The sequence below is a fragment of the Anopheles ziemanni genome, chromosome 2 (genome assembly GCF_943734765.1).
Source record: "Anopheles ziemanni chromosome 2, idAnoZiCoDA_A2_x.2, whole genome shotgun sequence".
NCBI lineage: Eukaryota > Metazoa > Arthropoda > Insecta > Diptera > Culicidae > Anopheles > Anopheles ziemanni.
The window spans coordinates 23761429-23780353 of record NC_080705.1 but is presented as its reverse complement, the minus strand read 5'-3'; the positions used below and the strand labels follow the sequence as shown (position 1 = coordinate 23780353).

General features: G+C 47.6%; 3 protein-coding genes across 3 annotated transcripts; 2 read left to right on the top strand and 1 right to left on the bottom strand.

Moving 5' to 3' along the window:
* The first annotated feature begins 2198 nt into the window (after nt 1-2198).
* On the top strand, nt 2199-9668 carry LOC131282278 (ralBP1-associated Eps domain-containing protein 1). Its single transcript, XM_058311692.1, has 6 exons — nt 2199-2348; nt 5147-5985; nt 6301-7066; nt 7205-7373; nt 7456-8201; nt 8771-9668. The coding sequence occupies exons 1-6, from the start codon at nt 2199-2201 to the stop codon at nt 9401-9403; spliced, it is 3303 nt and encodes a 1100-aa protein (XP_058167675.1). The 3' UTR covers nt 9404-9668.
* Nucleotides 9669-13722: 4054 nt separating this feature from the next.
* Nucleotides 13723-15543, top strand: LOC131293231 (protein croquemort-like). Its single transcript, XM_058321310.1, has 4 exons — nt 13723-14163; nt 14322-15163; nt 15237-15327; nt 15391-15543. Exons 1-4 carry the CDS (start codon nt 13723-13725, stop codon nt 15541-15543), a joined length of 1527 nt encoding a protein of 508 aa, XP_058177293.1.
* A 349-nt stretch (nt 15544-15892) lies between these two features.
* LOC131281192 (venom dipeptidyl peptidase 4) lies at nt 15893-18670 on the bottom strand. The gene is made up of 6 exons (XM_058310452.1): nt 18413-18670; nt 18255-18332; nt 18140-18192; nt 16376-17934; nt 16103-16308; nt 15893-15982 (listed from the first exon to the last, which is right to left on the bottom strand). Exons 1-6 carry the CDS (start codon nt 18668-18670, stop codon nt 15893-15895), a joined length of 2244 nt encoding a protein of 747 aa, XP_058166435.1.
* Nucleotides 18671-18925: the final 255 nt, after the last annotated feature.

The window sequence follows — 18925 nt, the reverse complement described above, 5'->3', positions numbered from 1 at the left end:
GCGCGGCCTCGGCCTTGCTTTGCCTTGCCTCTGTGCTCACGAATACTGCCGCTTTGGCTTCCTTCAAGATATGGGATTTATTTTCAGACAACACACTATCTCCCACGATGCGCGTACGGAGGGGCTACGCAAAACGGTGTAGCACCAGCACAAACCGCGAGGAAACGGCGTCCGTACCGAAAGTGCTGCTGCAGCAGGATGCAGTACTAGGAGTTCTCGTTTTCGTTCTCCGGCGGGGCGGACACAGCTTTCGTAACGATGCGTAATTGTTGCACCCCCTGCTGCTATCGGGAGCGAAGAAATGATGAAATAAACGAACAGTGCACAAACTGCTTCGATTTCGTTTCACTACTGGTTACTTCGGTCAAGAAGTACTGCCGCACAGCGCGCGGGCAATCGAATCACCACCAATCGTAGCAAACGGGGTTGTTGAGGGTTTCACTTGCTTCCAGTCACTGGCAAGGTTTGTAATAACGAATGAATACATCTTCAACGCATGATCACCGCTAGTCTTCATCACAAACTAGCCACACTCGAAGCTGAACTTGAATAATGCTGCTGCCTCGCGGTACCGCGTGTGAATGACGAATTTAACTACCCAAATCCGAAGATGATTTCACAAGACTTCGCAGTTAACTGGCGCACAAACACGCATGTAATTCGCGTTTTTAGCACGTCCGTCACTTCGAATGACAGCTGCACCCTTTCGAGGTAGCTAAAGACGCAAGGTAAGCGCAAGGTAAATACAACTTACCATACGAAATTATGTGGCGAACGTTTTTCCTGGAACATTTGGAATACTGCGGAAACTTGGGGAAGACATTTCCCAAAATAACAATGGTTTTGTTCAGAACAGAAATTCGAGAATTTTTTATAATTCGAAAAACAAAGGCGCCTTATGCGGTAGAAAAGATCCATAGCAAGCAGTCTGATGTAACAATAGGAAGCATGTACGAATGAAGATCGGCCTCGCAATCACAATCGAACGATGAATCACGGTGCTGGTGGAACAATGAGTAATCCGGGTATTCCACTATTTTCCGTTGTCTTCAAATCGGTACCGTGTTTGCGCGAGGAACGAGATGACAGCAGCAGCTTCGATCCGCTGCTGCGCTGTCAAGAGTCACCAGTTTCCCGTCATATGGACTGCTAAGTAAAACGGACGCAAAACATCTCAGCACGAAGCAGTAGCACGGACGAAAGGGCCTCGCGAGTTTGTGTTTCCACAGTTGTTGAGCGCAGTTGTAAAAAGTTGTTCCACTTGCCAAACAAACCCTCCGATGGCGCTGGTGGACAAATCCTGCAACCGTGTCTTTGCCACGAACGCCAGCTAAATCCTGTGCCTGCCAGTCTCACGGGTGCTGGGTCTCATTCGTGCTGGTCACAGTAGCACGCGAACGGGACTGCGTTTTCACGCAGATTGAACTATCACTCGTCGTCCCGGAGAGAACATTACGGATGACCCACAGATCGAATCGAGTGGGCCAATAATTACGTTGCGCCACCGAGGTAGTAGCCCTACCAGTCGGTGTCGGTACGAGCACAAAGTGAAACAAGCTGGAGCTAGGGAACGGGAAGAAGAGGGTGACGGAAAACAACCGGATAGGGCCACGGTGAAAGTGTAAAGTCGGACAGCCGTGCGAAAGCAGTGTAGCACCCATCATTTGGTGTGTGCCAAACCGATCTGGCCAGCGTGTAGTTTGGTACGGGTCGAGAGTGTGTGTTGTGTTCGGGTTGGATGGATGATTGTTTGCTAAATTGTTGCGTCCCCCGAGCAATAGTTCGTGAGCAAGATCATTAGGCGCTAGATGGAGCAGTAGCGCAAGGCAAATAGAGCGAACGAATAGAAGTGACACCATAACCTTTCCGTGCGATTGAACGGTGCACCGGAAGGAGTACAACCGGAGCGGGTTGGCTATATATTTTCACTCCCAACCCCGACCCAGTAGTGACGACGACGACGACTACGACGGCGGCTTGCACGGCGAGCTTGTCGTGTGTGCAGGAACAAAAACCTTCATCTAGAGGGCGGTGACAGTAATTGAACCTGCCAACCTACAGCCAACCTACTACGACGGGGTACATCTACGGTGTACCAGATTGATTGGACCCCGGGCATAGCAGGTTATTTGAACGAACGGACGTAAAGAGCCTGGTGTGCATCCGAAGACAGTCGAAATTTTTCTCCCCGTCCGACGATGGATGAGCTGAGCGAGGCGGAATTACGGTACTACAATGATCTGTTCAAAATATGCAGTGAGTCGGAGGGTAGCGGTGGCAAGATCCCGGCACTGAAGGCCACTTCGCTCTTCCGTTCGGCCAACCTATCCAACGAGATCATAAACAAGGTAAATAATCGGTATCAAAGGAGGGAACATCCGTAATCGGGGTGGGTCGCTGGCCTGTGCCATAGAGACATAGAGACAAGGGCAGACGGAGAGAGGGAGAGATGAAAAACGGACTTGCGGGGTCAATGTTAGCGATCTAAATGTTTTATCTAAAATTAGCACCGTCGGATGGCATACAAACACACACACCCCGAGAGTAAAGGAGGATAAGTTCTTTTGGCATGCAACGAGCAACACCAGGCTCACGTGTCTTACCGGGAGGAAGCGAATGAATTGAATCGATGGCAAAGTGCGAAGAGGAAGTGCATGCCGGATGCTCTCTAGCGTTCTAACAGAAAAAAAATACAGGAAGCGAAGGTAAGCAGGATGGTGGCAAACAGGAAAGTACATGCAATAACGAACTGGTACTAGATCCTTCCCCACACTCGCTGCAAGTCCTCTAGTTTGGGCATCCACCAGGGACCACTTTTGACCCTCGTCTAGCGAGAAAGATGTGGCAGGGTTCAGTCTTCCGTTCTACACGATACATAATGGTACAACTCGTAGTACGTCAACTGTTTGTTTCAGTTTTATTCATTTGTTGTTTTGGCACGGTTCCATCGAGTGGTGCTTTCACTTTTTTCCCACCCACTGGGGAAAATGCCACAAACCTTGAACATCTACACCTGTGGTCCAGCACTTTGCACCCATTTTCCCGGAATGGGAAGGGTTTTCCCAAAACCAAACTTTACGGTAATTGATGATCCTTGTACTTCCGTCCATTATTGGTCGGATTTATTATCTCTCTCGCTCTCTCACACTTTTTCTTGTGTTACGAACTTCTTTTACGAATTTCTTACCCTGACAATAGTATTATTTCTTTTAGGCTTATTTAAAATCTCGTTTTGATTGTAGCCTCCGGTCACGGTCGTCACCCTCTCGCCCCGAGACCATCTGGCATGGGATGATGGACAGATTGTTGCATTCGTCGTTCCTCTAGGTGTTCTTTTTTTGCAATGTATGAAGTTCAGGAAAAGATTCCACCTGACACAGGCTCCGAACTCCTAGTGCCCAACGTTAGATTACGATTAATCAACACATACACACACACTAACTGGATGTCAATATTCGGTTCAGATTTTCTTGTTTAAAAACTTCTGGGAAGATTATTTGTCAATGACGTAAGAATTTCGTCATGGTGTGTATGATAATACTATCTAACGATAATAGCAGGGCCCGTCGTCCAATTCAGACTGTAAACGCATACAGGATATTTTTTGATAGCACGAGCGACACTGCGGAGGAACATAATTTATGATTAGCGCACAGAGTAGGCAACAAATGGAGGGTAAGCGGTGGCGGGTCAGTCATTGGAAGAGGCAAATGGAACTAGGAAGCATAGGTCAACACCATGTTTCTGCTACAACGACGGAAGCCCAACCAGGTGCAGATGGAAAGACACAGTTGTGTTTGTCTATTAATTAAAACACTACTTGGCCTTGCAGTTAATAAACTAAAAGATAATAGTAAACAAAACGTTAAGCAATGTTAAGTCTTGAAACAATCATTAGTAATTTTTTTATAGCCCCATATCTAAATATAGTACTTTATCTTATCCTAGACGTTGTTCCGCGTTCTAATATAGTGTATTTGAGTACAATGCACAAACAAATTGAAAGCTTTTTATCATCAGCCTCGATAATAAATGTACGATTTTATTATTTCTAGCGATAGTATTTACTTCTGAACGACTCTCTGAAGGTCTAATGCTTATTCGCGATAATTTGTGGTTGTATTTTTTTTAGTACCATTCGCATGTTCATTGGCTCGATTTGGCTCGATTTGGCTCGCAAAATTTGGTTTAATCAAATTTACTGACCGCGGTTTTGCTTTTCAGAAGACAACGGACAAAATGTGCCAAGTTTTTTTTGAAGAATTTCATAGAATACTGTGTGGATCTCAACAATAATGTAGATTATAATATAAGCCTGTATGCCTCCCTATTCCAACTTCAGTTTCACAGACACTTTTATATTGTTAAATTTAAAGTTATTTAATTAATATCAGTCATTCAATGTTCATTCATTGATCATTTGCACATCTTGCCAATTACTGGGTTTCGAATCATATTATGGGAAACTTGAATCAGTTGCTGGAATGTTTCAAATCGGTACTGGAACAGTACATGTCTACTTTGGAAGTTTGCAATCATACAATGGAATGTTGCATGCATTTCCTGGAGGTATGCTGTCCAGAATAATGCTACTCGCGAGACTTTTGGTGAACAAAACGTTTTATATAGCGTATCTGCAATGTGGCGTATATCATTTACAATTTAATTTTGGAATGAAAAAACACTGTATCGCGAATGAAGGAAAAGGTCCGCTTGATGGGAGGCTTCTGTTTGCCTTTGGGCCATCCGGATAGTTTTGTTACATTGTTTGCTTTGAGCTAAATTAGGGCGCCATGCAACAGGCACCTCAAACCAGCAAGATTAGAGGTCATTCGGTTCGGCAGCGAAGCAACAGTAGCAACGGCATTCCCCGCTCCACCGCCCTGTGAGTAAGAACATTCCTAGACCGAACGAAAAGGTGCTTTGACTCTCTACGCTCACGCAATCGTCGGTGAGGTAGTGCGATTTAGAAGGAAACGACAGTGATGTCAGCTGAAGCGAATACGATGTGTGTTCCGTTATCAGCATGCAAATAGCTGCCTCACCTTTCTATACTAGCAGTTTGCTCGTGTTAGAAGGTAGTTCTTTTTGCTTTCGGGCGACTTACTAATGCTTTTCTTCGTCTTTTCCTTTTACATCCTCTTAGATTACGGCACTCGCTGGCGTTCCCTCAACGGCGCTACACCTGTCGAGGCAACAGTTTTACGGTTGCCTGAAGCTAATCGCAGCCTTCCAGGCGTCCGTTCCGCTGCGAGAGGAAATACTGACCACCTCGATTAATCTGCCACTGCCACAGTTCAGCTGGATCGATCCGGTCTCTGGCGGAACACCGGGTATTGATGGCGTATCCGGTGGCATTGCGACGACCAGCAGCGGGTTAGCTTCCACGAACGTCAGCAGTAGCGGCGTCGGTACCTTGGAGCGCAACAACGGTTACGGCGTCGAAGGGCCGAACCGGATCTCAGTGCCGGTGGTAGGGACGGCGAAAGTGGGTGCGGGTGGTAGCACGACCCAGGACAGCAGTGCATCGACGGGCGGCGAGATGACAAACTCTGACCAACCGAGCACGGACTCGGAGGTGGAGCACACCGACGATCCGGTGAACATGATTCGCGGGGAGCGCGAGCGCCACACGGTCGGCATGCTGAAGGGTGGGGCGGTGGTAATGCTGGGCAGCTCACACCCGCCCGGTGGCTCACCGGAAGCGTGGAGCACGGCCAGCGACAGTCCGACCCCGACCAACAGTGTGGCCGAACGTCCGTGGGCTAATCAAACGCTGTGGCAGGGTCTGGTGTGCGAGGAACAGCGGCAATTGCTCGGCACCGAGGAGGAATCGTCCGACCGGCACAGCAGCGACGAGGACGAGCAGGAGATCGATCTCGAGTACTTCTATCAGATTTCGCAAACACAGAAGGAGTACTACCTGAAGCAGTTCCGCACGATACAGCCGGATGTGCACGGGCTGGTCAGTGGCCCGGTGGCAAGGTGAGTTGTACGGGTGGGCATTCAATGCCAGATCAAATATGTGGAAGCTACGCAAACATTTACGACTTTATTTAACTTTGTCATTTTTAAAATGAATCTGAAACAAAATCGTAGCTTGTAGCAAGGAAAAAAAGCAGGATGCATTTTTGCACTAAAAACTAGAGTTTTGCTAGTTTTTATTTGTTTACTGACAATATTAATGGTTGAAGAAAGTTGACATCGAGAAGTACAGGCAATAAAAAACTGAATTTTCATCTGAAGATTTGTTTTTGTAGTAGATTTAAATAACTTATTTTTGGCACTTGCTATTTACAGAGTGTTTTTTGAAAAATCTCGCATCCCGATCGACGAACTACGGCACATTTGGCAGATGTGCGACGTGACGCGGGACGGTGCCCTCAATCTGGCCGAGTTTACCGCCGCCATGCATCTGGTGGTGCTGCGAAGGAACAACATCCCGGTGCCGGCAACATTACCACCCTGCCTGCTGCCATCACTGCTACAGCATTCGCTTCTACAGCCCGGCGTTGGTGGTGGTTCCGTTTCGGGTACGGCCGCATCCTCCAGTGGAACAAGTGGCCCGGCGGACGCTTCCACTGGTGCTGCCACCGTGCTACAATCTACTGTAGTCAATAATGGGGTACCGGAGCGAACCGAACCTGCTGAAGCGGACCTCTTGCACCTAGAGAGTGATGATAACGTGCAAAATAACGCCCGGAAGCGGTTCGATGTGGCCAAAGACTATCAGCGTATGGTGCCGGTGCCAGATTCGCTAGCTTTCGGGAAGGTAGCAGGTGGTGCAATGGCGGCTGTAGCGCAAGACAGTCCACCCTCGGTGTCATCCGCCACCGGTGTCAGTAGTGGCACGGGCGGATCTGGTTCCGTAGCGAACGCCACGAAAGGTAGCAGCTGCGACAGTTGTAGTAGCGTCGGTGTTGTCTCCAACTCGTCGCAGGTACGCAAGACACCACCAAATATAACACCCCCGGTGCTTACCCAGCAGCAGCAGCAGCAGTCCCAGAGCAAAGTGAAACAATCGACTGATCATCCCGTTACGCCTCCGAATACGAAAAACAATAAGGTGGGTACAAGATCGTATGGTAACACAGGTACTTACTGATTTTACCAACATACACACAACATAATTCGATAAAATACTTATAAAATTATTTATTTTATGATTTTGTACTACAACTTGTCATTTGTTTTCCCTTGGCAGGAGTGGAACTCAACTACAAAAGAATGGACCAAATTTATGGAATCTCCTACATCGAACGTTTCTAGTCCGGGCCCTAAGCCGGTCAACTTTGATCTGCAACGAACGACTTTGGCGATCGTATCAGATCCGCAAATCCTCTATCCCGTGCCAATTCGCGTGACGCCAGTGGGTAAGTCGGAATGATGATCGACCAATCATTCCTTTGATCCTCTTTTCACTTGAACGACTTCTTTTCTCCGACCTGTCGTCAGGTGCCGAAGCGGTTGACAATAGTAGTCTAGTCTACGGTGGTGACATTCCTGTCGCTTCTGGCGGAAGTGTGCTGGCCACCCAGTCACGGGATGATTCCAGCCCAAAACAGCAGCACCAGCAGCAGCAGCAACAACATCATCACAGTACGTCGCACCAACAACAGCAGCGCGATTCGCTCACAAACAGCGGCGACCTACGTGCCATCCAAAGACCGCAACCGAAGAAACCACCGTCGAAGGGCGTTGGGGCCATCCCACCACCCCCACAGCGCGACTCCGGTGGTGTCGGACACCCCAGCAACACTGCCAGTACCAACTCGCAAGGCAACGATTCGATGACAATATCGCTGGACGCGGCCGGTTTCGCTGCATCATCCGCCACCGCGGGCAACACGCTCCCTTCGCTGGCGAAGAAACAGTCCATCGATCAGCAGCAGCCGCCACCGCCTCCTTTGCCACCACCTCGACCATCGGCCCATCGGCATACGCGCAGCAGTAGCCTGGACTTGAACAAGCTGAAACTAAGCACGAGCGGTGGTACAGGTGGTGGTATGGGCATGGCGCCGATCGGTGACCCCTTGAAGATGCCACCGCCACCGGAGGTTCCGCCGAGAGTAACACCCACGGCCGATCAACAGCAACCACAGGCCGGGTCCGAGGCTGCTGGAAATCAACATCATGGGTTTGCGGATTTTACTCATTTTCCGAGCGGGGCCGCCAGTGGCACCGCTGGCCATCGAATGGTGGTAAGTTTGTTATTTTTTTCTGTTTTAGAAAATCGAGAGAAAGCGACAAAATGCCCTCCGTTATTAGGCCCCAACCTTGTGGAAAATGTTTATGGAGTCAGTTTGGTCGTGGTGACAACGGTTACACTTCACCACAAAAGTCTGAGGACAACAGGCCAAAACAGGAAATCTTTGTGAGGGAATCGTTTCTCCAGTGGTTTAGTGTTGGGAAAACGAAAGCCGTATTGCAAATTTATCAAGAATCGGTCGTTTTACCGTTTATCGATCCGAGGGAAGCGCATGACTAAGACGTTTGTGGGTCCAATGCTAAAAAAGGCTCATCTTCTGTGGTTACAACCAAGGTTACTGTCCAAGCAATCCTTGGTTACAATTTGAACCTTGGGAGGAACTTTGGTTACAATATGAGATCTGCTTGGTTGCTATGGTATATTCATTTGTTGCTACGCAACAGTTCTCCACTGTTTATTATTTAAGAATTATTGTAGTGTGGTTCTGAAGAAGTGTATGAAAAACCTAATTCTGCACCAAAACTGATTTGTCCTCACCGAATTCTTCTGTTCACGTTTTAGCCCACGGGAGAGTCGAACAACATCACCACTATTCATCTGGACGCGGCTGGCAACATGACGCATCATTCGACGCCTCGGGCATCGGGTTCACTGCCGAAGTCACTCGTCATGCACCAACCGCGAAACAGCGCGTTCGAGGTGTACCGCAAGCCGCAAAATAACGTCCGTGGCTCGCAATCCCCACTGCACCAGCAGCAGCAGCCGCCGCTGCTTACGTCCCGAAGTGTAGAATCCTCGTCAGCGGTCGGTGCATCGGCCGCAACCGCCCTCGACTACGACAAACGCATTTCGGCGTTGAGCGACAGCCTGCGGCAGGTACGCTTCAAGAGCAATGATCCACCGCCCGTCATGCCGGACGTGCTGAAGCAGTTGAAAGAGCAGAACCTTCTGCTACTGCGAATATGCAGCGACCTGAGCGAGGAGCTGCTGCACATTCAGCAGAAGCGCGAAGACATACGCATCAAAATCGAACTGCAGGAGCAGATACTGGGCGGGGGAAGCTCTTCGCTGGCAGCGACCGGTCCCTCGTCCCTTCCATCGTCATCCACGGTATCGACGGTACCCTCTGGTGCAACTACCCACCATGCGCATCATCACGCCCATGTACAACCGCATCACCATGCCAACCTGTGAAGTGACGTCATCAGCGTCACCGTCGACACTCCTGCCGCTATGCGATCGTTTGTGTGAGGTTAAAATATCGGGTCAATACTTGTCCTCAGTGACCGGCCGGACGGATGAAGGTTGTTACTCGAACATTTTCCAAGCATTGTTGTATACTCTGCACTTATTAAGGCAACGGTGGGCTCTCAAGTCTCTAAATGTTGATAGTCTATGTATGTATAAGGTAAAAAGTCATAATCTCAAAGGTTCCCCGAACTGAATACTATCGTAAAACTCCTCCAACTTATTCCAAATCCGATGTTGGTAGTGTTAATGGAACTCGGAATCAAAGTTTTGCCCAACACTACTGGTGTAAATGCGTTATTATTGTTATAAATTATATTTCGACCCCCACGATACTTCGTATAGAGTTCTCTAAAAATGAACTTTTGTGTTCAGCTTTTATTTATTCAGCTCTTGTTGACTTCCCCTTTTGATCGATTTTCTAACCAACGCAGCCAGTTTTTAACTTTGGCTGCTAGATGAATTTACACTCCTCTTCCTAGTATGAGTACGGAATAAAATAAAAATCGCTTGCGTGATACGAACGGCACTAGGAAGGAAATGTTTCACTCGCACAACAATGTGACCACTTTCATAAAAAAAAAATAACCCGAAGAAACAACGCAAATGGTTTCGGGACACACACACCTTAGGAGGCAATATGTGCCCCGTTAGATATGTAGATTCGTTCGAAACTATTAGCTAGCGGATACCGAAAACTGCGGAAGACAAATAACGGATCACGTGCTACACGGTTCTGTAAATCCGGTTCTGACCATGCGATAACTGTTTGCAAGTATACATTTATCTAAATGCGAATGTTAAAGCTGTTCGGGCATCCATCTAGTGTACAGCATAATAAGCAACGATACTATCAAACTATGTTGTGTGATTTGTGCAAAAGGCGGGTCGTGGTTGTAAAATGGCGGTTACTGCAATCCATTTTGCATTCGCAACGAGTACACATTGGCAAAGAGAATGATATTTTATCCCAGTCCAATGTATACTATTTTTTAAGCAAAACTTTTAAATTAGTTGCACCATAACGTGCTTGAAGTACTACAATTATTTCGCCAGTAATGTTACGACATTAAATTGATAACAAATGCATGTCGCGGAACGGACAGATGAATATCCAACAGTACATCCAATGGAAACCACAGGTAGATGATGGCGTTAGTCTAAGATGGAAATTATAGATCTGTTGAGCATTCTACCGTCTCCGGGGTTACGCAAAATACGTACCCCATAGGCTCGGTAGCCGTGTTCGTGAGGCAGTACTGTGGGTGCATAGTTGTATGTACAGTGCGAAAATTGATTAAAAAAAAAGATCGCCACCCGTTCAAACAAGGGGAATCGTATCAGAACGTATTATAATATTTACCTTAGTAGAGCAACCCCCGATCGCCATGGAGCGTTATATCCTTTAACAGTACGATAAGACAAAAGGAGGTTAAAAATATTAGAAAGATATCAACTTTCCTATACATGCTTGGCCGATTATTATTGCGCAGATTGACGCTAATTGAACTAGGAACCTCGACGGAACCGAGGATCGCCCGAGGCAAGTGAAGAGGTTATTTTATAAGACGAAAACAACCTGGACACGATTTATTGAACGGAATATCGGAAGAGAAATTATTTATCAAAGTTAAAATCAAACAAAGTATCACTATTTTTCCTATCGCAGCGTATATATATATATTTGTACGAATTTGAAACAACCTAATGCCCACGGGGTGTGTCTCGAGTGGGAGGGGGTTTAGTAATGGTGCAACAAGTATTACAAACAGGCGCGCAGTGGACAGTGATCGACGGAGAAAGAGAGAGAGGACCGCGCGACAGTGGTCAAACATGGCTAGTGGATAAGCGAAGAAAACCGGTGGTTAGACCATAGATGAATTAAGCTATTTTAGTTCTTTCTTAAGTCAACGAATTCTAACCACTTCCACGCAGTGGGTTTGTTTGAGAGTGTATATGTTTGTGTGTGCGTGTGCGTACATATTGTTGCTGTAAGAATGGACCATTTTTAATCTATATCCTTAGGCACTTTCGTTTTCCTTCCTTCCCGTTCGATTATTCCAGCTTTCCTTCCTTTGCCCCCCGTATTTCGTTGAAGTTTCCTTTCTTTGACCTATCTTCATTCTCTTTTGGCCATCCTTTCCGGGCAGGATCGGATCCATTGGGCACAATTTGTTCGTCTCCATTTGTTCAGCTGCATGATAAGCTTTAAACTGTTCGCTGTTCTTCGTGTGTTAGCGGGCGATGATATTATTGTGCGTGACGGGAAGATACATTTCCAATGCCGGTCAGCTCCCGGTGGATGGATTCTAGGGCTTGTATCCACGATTGAGATGAGATGCAGAGTTACTGGATTGTGCGCGTTAAATAAACAGGAGCATGTGTCATTCTACAAAACAAAACATACAAAAAAAGAAGTGCTATTTTTTACTTTTCCTTTCAAAGGAAAATTCAAAAGGTTATTGAAAATATTGAGAAATGCTTTCTTTGATATGCTTCTTTCAGAATTTCTCCAGCAGAAAGAAGCATCAGCAACATCTAAGTGTAAATTTCATAATAAAAAGTTCAATAATTAATAAAAGATCTTAAGATAATCTGGAATGTACAAGTTTTTTATAACAATGCATGGAAAGTTTTTGATACTGGATAAAAAAGCACACTAGTGTTGAATTGCAAAATATGTTTGAATAAACATTATATGATTTCGGTAGAAGTAGGAAGATGATTCCATGCATTCGATGCGCTTCCGACGGAGTTCTTTCTGTTCACCGTTTTAAATGGTTGAAGATGCTGTCTCCAGTCAATAACCGCTCGTATCACATGATAGGAATCTAAAAGTAAAACTTACAAAAGCTAGCTTAAGTAACTACTGAATTAACCTCAAATATTTTATCGATCTTTGGGACACATTTAGTTTCACGATAAATACTTACACAACATCAACTGAATCTAAACTAAAATCACGATTAATCACGATTGACTGCTAAGAAGATTGGGAGGAAATGTGGCCCGCGAATTCAAACGAGTTTGACCGTCCAAAAACAAAACATTATTCCTAAGAACTTCGAAATGCATTTCGTCGTGGTGTGAACCAAATCTTATACCAAAGATTGCGACTCCCCAATTGCATCACAGGACATTCATCCGGCAGGTTATAAAATTCCTAATCTTACCAATTCAAGGTAAAACATTGCACCTGGCGAACGGCTGCATCGCCCACGCGATCTCACACCCGCTTATCTTGTTGCTTACGGGTCATATCATGTGATGATCAACGGATTTAGATTAGGCGGCGATTGGACAATGGAAATTGGTCGATTGATTATCGATTGGCGAGGTGGGCCATAGTTTTGCCCCGCAGCAGCATGTAGCCCCAAAGTCTGTGGTCGGTGCCGCGATTGGCCGGCTGAATACTAGGATTTGTGTTGCCGTAGGGCATGCAGGAGGATTAGATGGGTCGCAACGGCTTTGGCCCAACTCAGTAAAGATCCAACTGCCCTCTGAGGTGGTTCTCCGCAAGAAAAAAAGGTACTAAATAACTTGTGTCCAGATGCTTGAGTTTGATTGTTTTGTGTAAAAGGAATAACGTTTACATGGATTTTTACCATCGGCTCATACGAGCAGACTGCAGTGAGTGATGGAACCGACTGACCAAGCTCATAAATGATCGAGAAAGTGACACTAAAATTTAGAAAATGCTGGTTAATTTCGTAAAAAACAACATAGTAAGCTATACAACCAATCGCACGCTACGCGAAATACTTCTGAACTGGAAAGTGTTGCTTCAGAATTCATTGCTAGCTGTCGGGTTGATTCGAGTAGTTTACTTTGCTGATTTATTTTTTTTCATATACAATTAATACCAATGGCACAGAAACAAGATACACGTGAGCAAAATGTCATGCCAACAAGTAGTGTCGAAATGAAACTAGTCCAATGGCTACTTTGATTGATGTGTTGTTATACCTTGTTCTGTTAAAAAATTGACACATGATTTCATTCCTCAGCTTTGGACACTTGGCAGTTGAAGGTGGATTGGGGTAGTCCTAATAGGTTGCTAGAGGGTGGTTTTACCGATTGTTCAAATCCATTGCTTCGATAAGCATCCTTAACGATTTGGAGGAGAATGAGAAATTGTGAAATCTTATCAAAATTTATTGCTGCCAATGCATTCTTCATTCTCTGATTAACTACCGCTAATCTACAGCCTGCGCTACACGTGCGTACTTTATTCGACGGTGGTAGTGTCCTTTGCACCGGAAACCATGGCATGCTGCTCAAACTGTTCACCAACGAACAAGCGACTTTGTGCGCTAGGCAGCGCGACTGCTGTGTGTGTGTTCGCGCTGGGCCTCGGGTTCCTGTGGCCGGCGCTAGTATGGCAGATTGCGAAAAGCGAGTTCGTGCTCGTGCCGGGCACCGAACTGTACGACAATTGGTATGATCCTCCGATCGATATGTACCTGGAGCTGTACCTCTGGAACTGGACGAATGCCGACGACTACCGGCAGGAGAACTACAAGCCGCACCTCGAGCAGCTCGGTCCGTACACGTTCCTCGAACGGCACGAGCGGGTCAACCTGACGTGGAGCGAGGACGAGGATTTGCTGACCTTTCAACAGCGGCGCATCTGGCACTACGTGCCGGAAAAGTCGGTCGGTGACTACGAGAACGACCGCGTCGTAACGATCAATCCGGTCCTTTTGGTAGGTGTAGAGGTCTCATGTCTAAAGAGGAGTCTAACCAACCGTTCTTTAGATTGGAGAGACTTGAAATGTTGGTGGTAACTCTAAATACTGGGCCCTCATAACTGTTACAATGTATCCAATGTGTTCGATAAAATTCTTATTTTCTCACCCATTAGACCGTTGGTTATGCGTTACGCAACGAACCGGAATTCCTGCCATTGATCGACAGCATCATCATGCTGAATGCACTCGCTACCAGCCCCTTCTACAACGTTCTAGTTCGCGAAATGATGTTCGATGGCTACGACGATAATCTTCTGACCAGTCTGCTGTCCTTGCTAGCCGTATTGCCTCCGGGTGCGCTGCCTCCCATCGACCTACCACCGTACGATAAGTTTGGTTGGTTCTTCGGGCGCAATGAAAGCGAAACGTATGACGGTACGTTCACCGTCGGGACGGGCAAGGACCACGTCCAGAACACCGGTGTCATGCGGCTCTGGAACGGGGCGAACACTACCGATTACTATCGCGGCCGGTGTGGTCAGGTGTTTGGGACGACCGGCGAGGCGTGGCCTCCGTTCGGAAACCTACGGGGGAACCCACCGAACGTGAGTGTCTTCGCACCGGACGTGTGCAGTGCGGTCACGTTGGAGTACCTGGACGAGGTGGAGCGGTTCGGCATCAAAGGACTGCGCTGGTACGGGAACGATCGGGTGTTCGACAACGGTGTGCACTACGAGGAGACGGCCTGCCAGTGTACGGCGGAGGACGAAGCGAGCTGCCCGGTACTGGACAATGGAGCGATGGATGTGTCCCGCTGTAAATTCGGTGCCCCGGCAACGGTCTCATTTCCCCACTTCTATCTTGCCAACGAGAGCTACCTGAACGCCGTTAGCGGCATGGAGCCGAACGAGGAAGAGCATCGATTCGTGATGGAGCTGGAACCATACACCGGGGTGCCACTGAACGTAAAGGCTCAGCTGCAGATCAATCTGAATCTCCGGAACTATGGAATTACGTAAGTAAATGCCTGAGTAGCACGCTACATCGACAGCTGGCATCAACATTTAGTCTATGCCCATTCATTTTAGTCTCCTCAATGGCATCCCTGACGTCATGCTACCGGTTCTTTGGTTCCGGCAAACGGCTACTATCACGGAAGATCTAGCTGATGACATTAAGGTACAATAAGAGACAGTAGTCCTTGTATAGCATAGTGTTATTCTATCACCTCCCTTTTTTCAGCTGATATTACTGCTTCCGGACATCGGCGTGTACGTTTCGTATGGTATAGGCGCGATTGGCCTGATCGGACTGGTACTAGCATTTTATTTCTCCGTGACGAGGTGGAAGCTGGAAGGTGCTCCACCCATTCCATCTAAGGTAGCCATAGAATAGGATCTATGTAAATTGGGGAAAACAACGTATGTATAACAATTCGTGATGGTCAAGTATATATTTTAAATACAACGAACAAGTTATGAAAAGTTTATCCATCGAAAATTAATTAATTAATAATTGTTAATCCATCGAAAATTAATTAAACAAAAAAACAACAGCTAATCCTATTATTATCTGTAACTTTCAATTGAACTTTCGGATTCAGCATTAAACCACACATTCTGTTTGTTCGCAATAGAAAGTTACCCAAAACCTGGGTATTTAATACACAATTGTTTCATATCGTTGCTATGAAACGAGTCACTCATTGGTTCTACCAGGATGCGGATACCACATCGGTAAGCCATTACGCGAAGCAACGATCCCAGAATTGATCCATCGTGTGATAAAGATGGCGCTGTACGCCCGACAGAGAGTGTGCCTCGTCCGGGTACGTCTGTAGGAGGAGATGCGTGTTAGTAGATAAACCAGTGCCTCCATTGTTTGGTTTGACAAGCCACTCCCATTGTTAACCTGTCCAGTGGCATTGTGCAACGTAATATATCGCGGTACGTACCATCTGCTCGAAGTCTACGTCATGGTCCAGTAGGGCCCTCACGAACACCATCGACTGCTGATAGTGCACGTTATCGTCGGCGGTGCCGTGAATCAGCAGGAAAAGATGATTCTTCAGCTCCTCGGTGAAGCTGCTGATGTCGCTCTGATTGTATCCGATCGCATTGTCCGTCGGCCGGCCCATGTAGCGCTCGGTGTAGATGGAATCTGTATCGTATTAGAGATTGGTTAGCGACTTGGTAAAGTGCTAGAGGTAAGGGGGTCAAGTGCTTACCATAGAACATCCAAGAGGTAACCGGAGCGACCGAGATACCGCAACGGTACACTTGTTCGTGATCCTTTTCGAGTGTCATTGCGGTCGCATAACCGCCGTAGCTTGAGCCCCAGATACCGGTCCGAGCTGGATCGATGAAGCTGTACGTCTGCTGAAGATACTGGGCTACCGCAATCTGGTCTTCCATTTCGTACGTGCCAAGTCGGTTGTTGATGAGGAACAGGAACTCGTAACCTTGGTTGCCCGTGCCGCGACCATCGATTTGAGCGTAGATGGTTCGCTTGGTGGTGGCCATATAGCTTCCGAACCCGATACTAAAGCTGGCAGTGACGCCTACCGAGTTTGGACCCGCGTACACGTACACCACCATCGGGTACTTCTCGGTAGTGGTTGCACCCTCGAAGTCGATCTCTGGCGGAAGGTATAGACGTACGGAGGCCATAAACGAACCGTCTCCAACTGGCACGCGCAGGAATCGCACCTGAACCTTTTTGTACTGCTTGAGCTGCTCGCGTCGCTCCCGGTTCGCTTCCCAGTCAAGCACTAGCTGTCGATCGCTGGTGCGGAAGATCTGCGTGTAAGATGGTGTCGGTCCTGAGCAGGTTGCAGCCATATAGGACAAATCCGAGCTGAACGACACGCTAGCAAAGTTACACGCAATCGAGTCCACATCGCGCAGATCACAGGTCAGGCACTCCTCGTTCCGGTAAACATGACGATGGTGCGGTGCACTGGCTGGAACCGCCGTGTAGAAGATATCTCCCGTCTGCTGATCGTATCCATTGATCGAGGACACGGTAAAACGTTCCGGGGTGCGTGTTTGCACCCCTGCCGTTCCGCCCAGCTCCAGAATCGAGCGCCATCCATTGTTCTCTCCCATCAGGAAGCACCGGGCGCTTTCACCGGTTCCATAGCACACCGGCGTGTACAGATCGTACCATCCGTGAGGTCTATCGAAGCGGATCTCTTCGTTGCACGCGCCATCGTCCGCCTGACACTTCTGGAACGTGGCAATGTTTTGCCGCCGATTGGTCCAGATGGCACCGACCACACTCGAGCTGACCCAGTTCACCGTGCCAAGGACGTGATCCTCACTGACGATCGCTACCGGGGCAGGTAGCTCAACCCACGGGGTGTTTGTATCGGCGGCTAGGTTCTTCACGCGCAGATGCACGATCGGGTTGGTGGTGTTCACCTTCGGGTAGCGGATGCGCAGTTCCTCCGGGTACTGGTTGTCCGGATCGTCCGGGCTGCCGTAGACGTGATAGGAAAACTCTTTCACCTCCCGATCGTCGAAGCTCGCCATCGCTAGCCGTTGGCCGTCCGGCGAGAACCAGAGAGTCGCATCGGTACCGAACACTTCCTCCTCGTACACCCAATCCGGGATGCCATTGTAGATGATGCCCGGAACGCCGTCCTCGGTGAGGGACAGCTCCGTCGCATCCAACAGACTAGCTCGGTAGTAGACGTTGTTGTCTTTCACGTAGGCCAAGCTCTGGCCGGTGGGTGCAAGAATGCAGATTGATACCTCTTCCTGATTAGCGACATGGTAGGTCTCACTAGACGGAAAGAAAACCATTACAGGATATTAAAACAAATATGAAGGTAAACAATCGATGGAACAATGGTTCTAACGCCAATGAAGTGAAACAGCCAAGTAACTATTGATTAAAGTCATTCGTGATGGTACTCCCATTGTACGACCAGGTTTAATGGCCTACTGAGGACTGAGAAATGACATTTTATTAGTTGAACTGCACTTACCTCGTCAATGTATCGTAAATGGCATACTTCGAAAGCGAGGAATGTCTAAAGACCTAAAGCAAAACAGAAGAATACTTTATTTTCGTTCGTTCAGAGGCAGTTCCAAATACCTTACCGTTCGGACATCGTATCGGACGAGTACTTTCGTGAAGTCCGGCCTGATCATCTGCACCGAGGCTCCTCTAAATCCACTCTAGCGATGAGAAAAGAACATTCGACTGTTTATAAACTCAGAACAAACCAGGAGAACCTGGACGTCGGCGTGGACCTTACCAATGCATCACTGGAGAGCAGCACGGAACTCTCCCCATTGTCGACGTTCAGCTTCACATAGTTCCCGGTCGATGGTTCGCGGTAGAGTAGCTCGCTCCCGGATAGCCAGGTTCCGTTGAATCCCCTCAAACCAAACTGGTTCGGAATGATTTCATCGAAGGTAAAGTCTTTCAGCTCCGACTGTTTGGGATCCACCGGCAATGCCAAGATACCTCCAATCAGGCAACTGGCCACCAGCAGCAAACGGTACCCCATCATGTGACTTGGGGAGTGGAAAAATACTAACGAACTCGCAACTAAACTTGTCCCCGAAAAACCTCCCACTTCGGTCGGCCAATGGGAAGGAACTAGTCTTCCACACCGTCAGCTGGAAGACACAACCCGGACTGGCAGCGGTTTACAAGCACAACAAATTGCTGATAGCGTAATCTTTTACTATCACTTTCGATACGGTGAGATACTCCAGCGTGCGCTAATGATGGAATGAGCTTTTCGTAGTGCTTCGTCAATTGA

Excerpts from the sequence above, each read along its gene's own strand:
- LOC131293231 (XM_058321310.1), top strand. The coding sequence starts at position 13,723 with ATGGCATGCTGCTCAAACTGTTCACCAACGAACAAGCGACTTTGTGCG. Across the intron at positions 14,164-14,321 it reads CGATCAATCCGGTCCTTTTG|ACCGTTGGTTATGCGTTACG; the intron begins GTAGGTGTAGAG and ends CTCACCCATTAG. Across the intron at positions 15,328-15,390 it reads ATCTAGCTGATGACATTAAG|CTGATATTACTGCTTCCGGA; the intron begins GTACAATAAGAG and ends CCCTTTTTTCAG.
- LOC131282278 (XM_058311692.1), top strand. The coding sequence starts at position 2,199 with ATGGATGAGCTGAGCGAGGCGGAATTACGGTACTACAATGATCTGTTC. Across the intron at positions 5,986-6,300 it reads GTCAGTGGCCCGGTGGCAAG|AGTGTTTTTTGAAAAATCTC; the intron begins GTGAGTTGTACG and ends TGCTATTTACAG. Across the intron at positions 8,202-8,770 it reads CCGCTGGCCATCGAATGGTG|CCCACGGGAGAGTCGAACAA; the intron begins GTAAGTTTGTTA and ends TTCACGTTTTAG.
- LOC131281192 (XM_058310452.1), bottom strand. The coding sequence starts at position 18,670 with ATGATGGGGTACCGTTTGCTGCTGGTGGCCAGTTGCCTGATTGGAGGT. Across the intron at positions 16,309-16,375 it reads TACCTCTTGGATGTTCTATG|ATTCCATCTACACCGAGCGC; the intron begins GTAAGCACTTGA and ends AATACGATACAG. Across the intron at positions 15,983-16,102 it reads ACGTAGACTTCGAGCAGATG|ACGTACCCGGACGAGGCACA; the intron begins GTACGTACCGCG and ends CTCCTCCTACAG.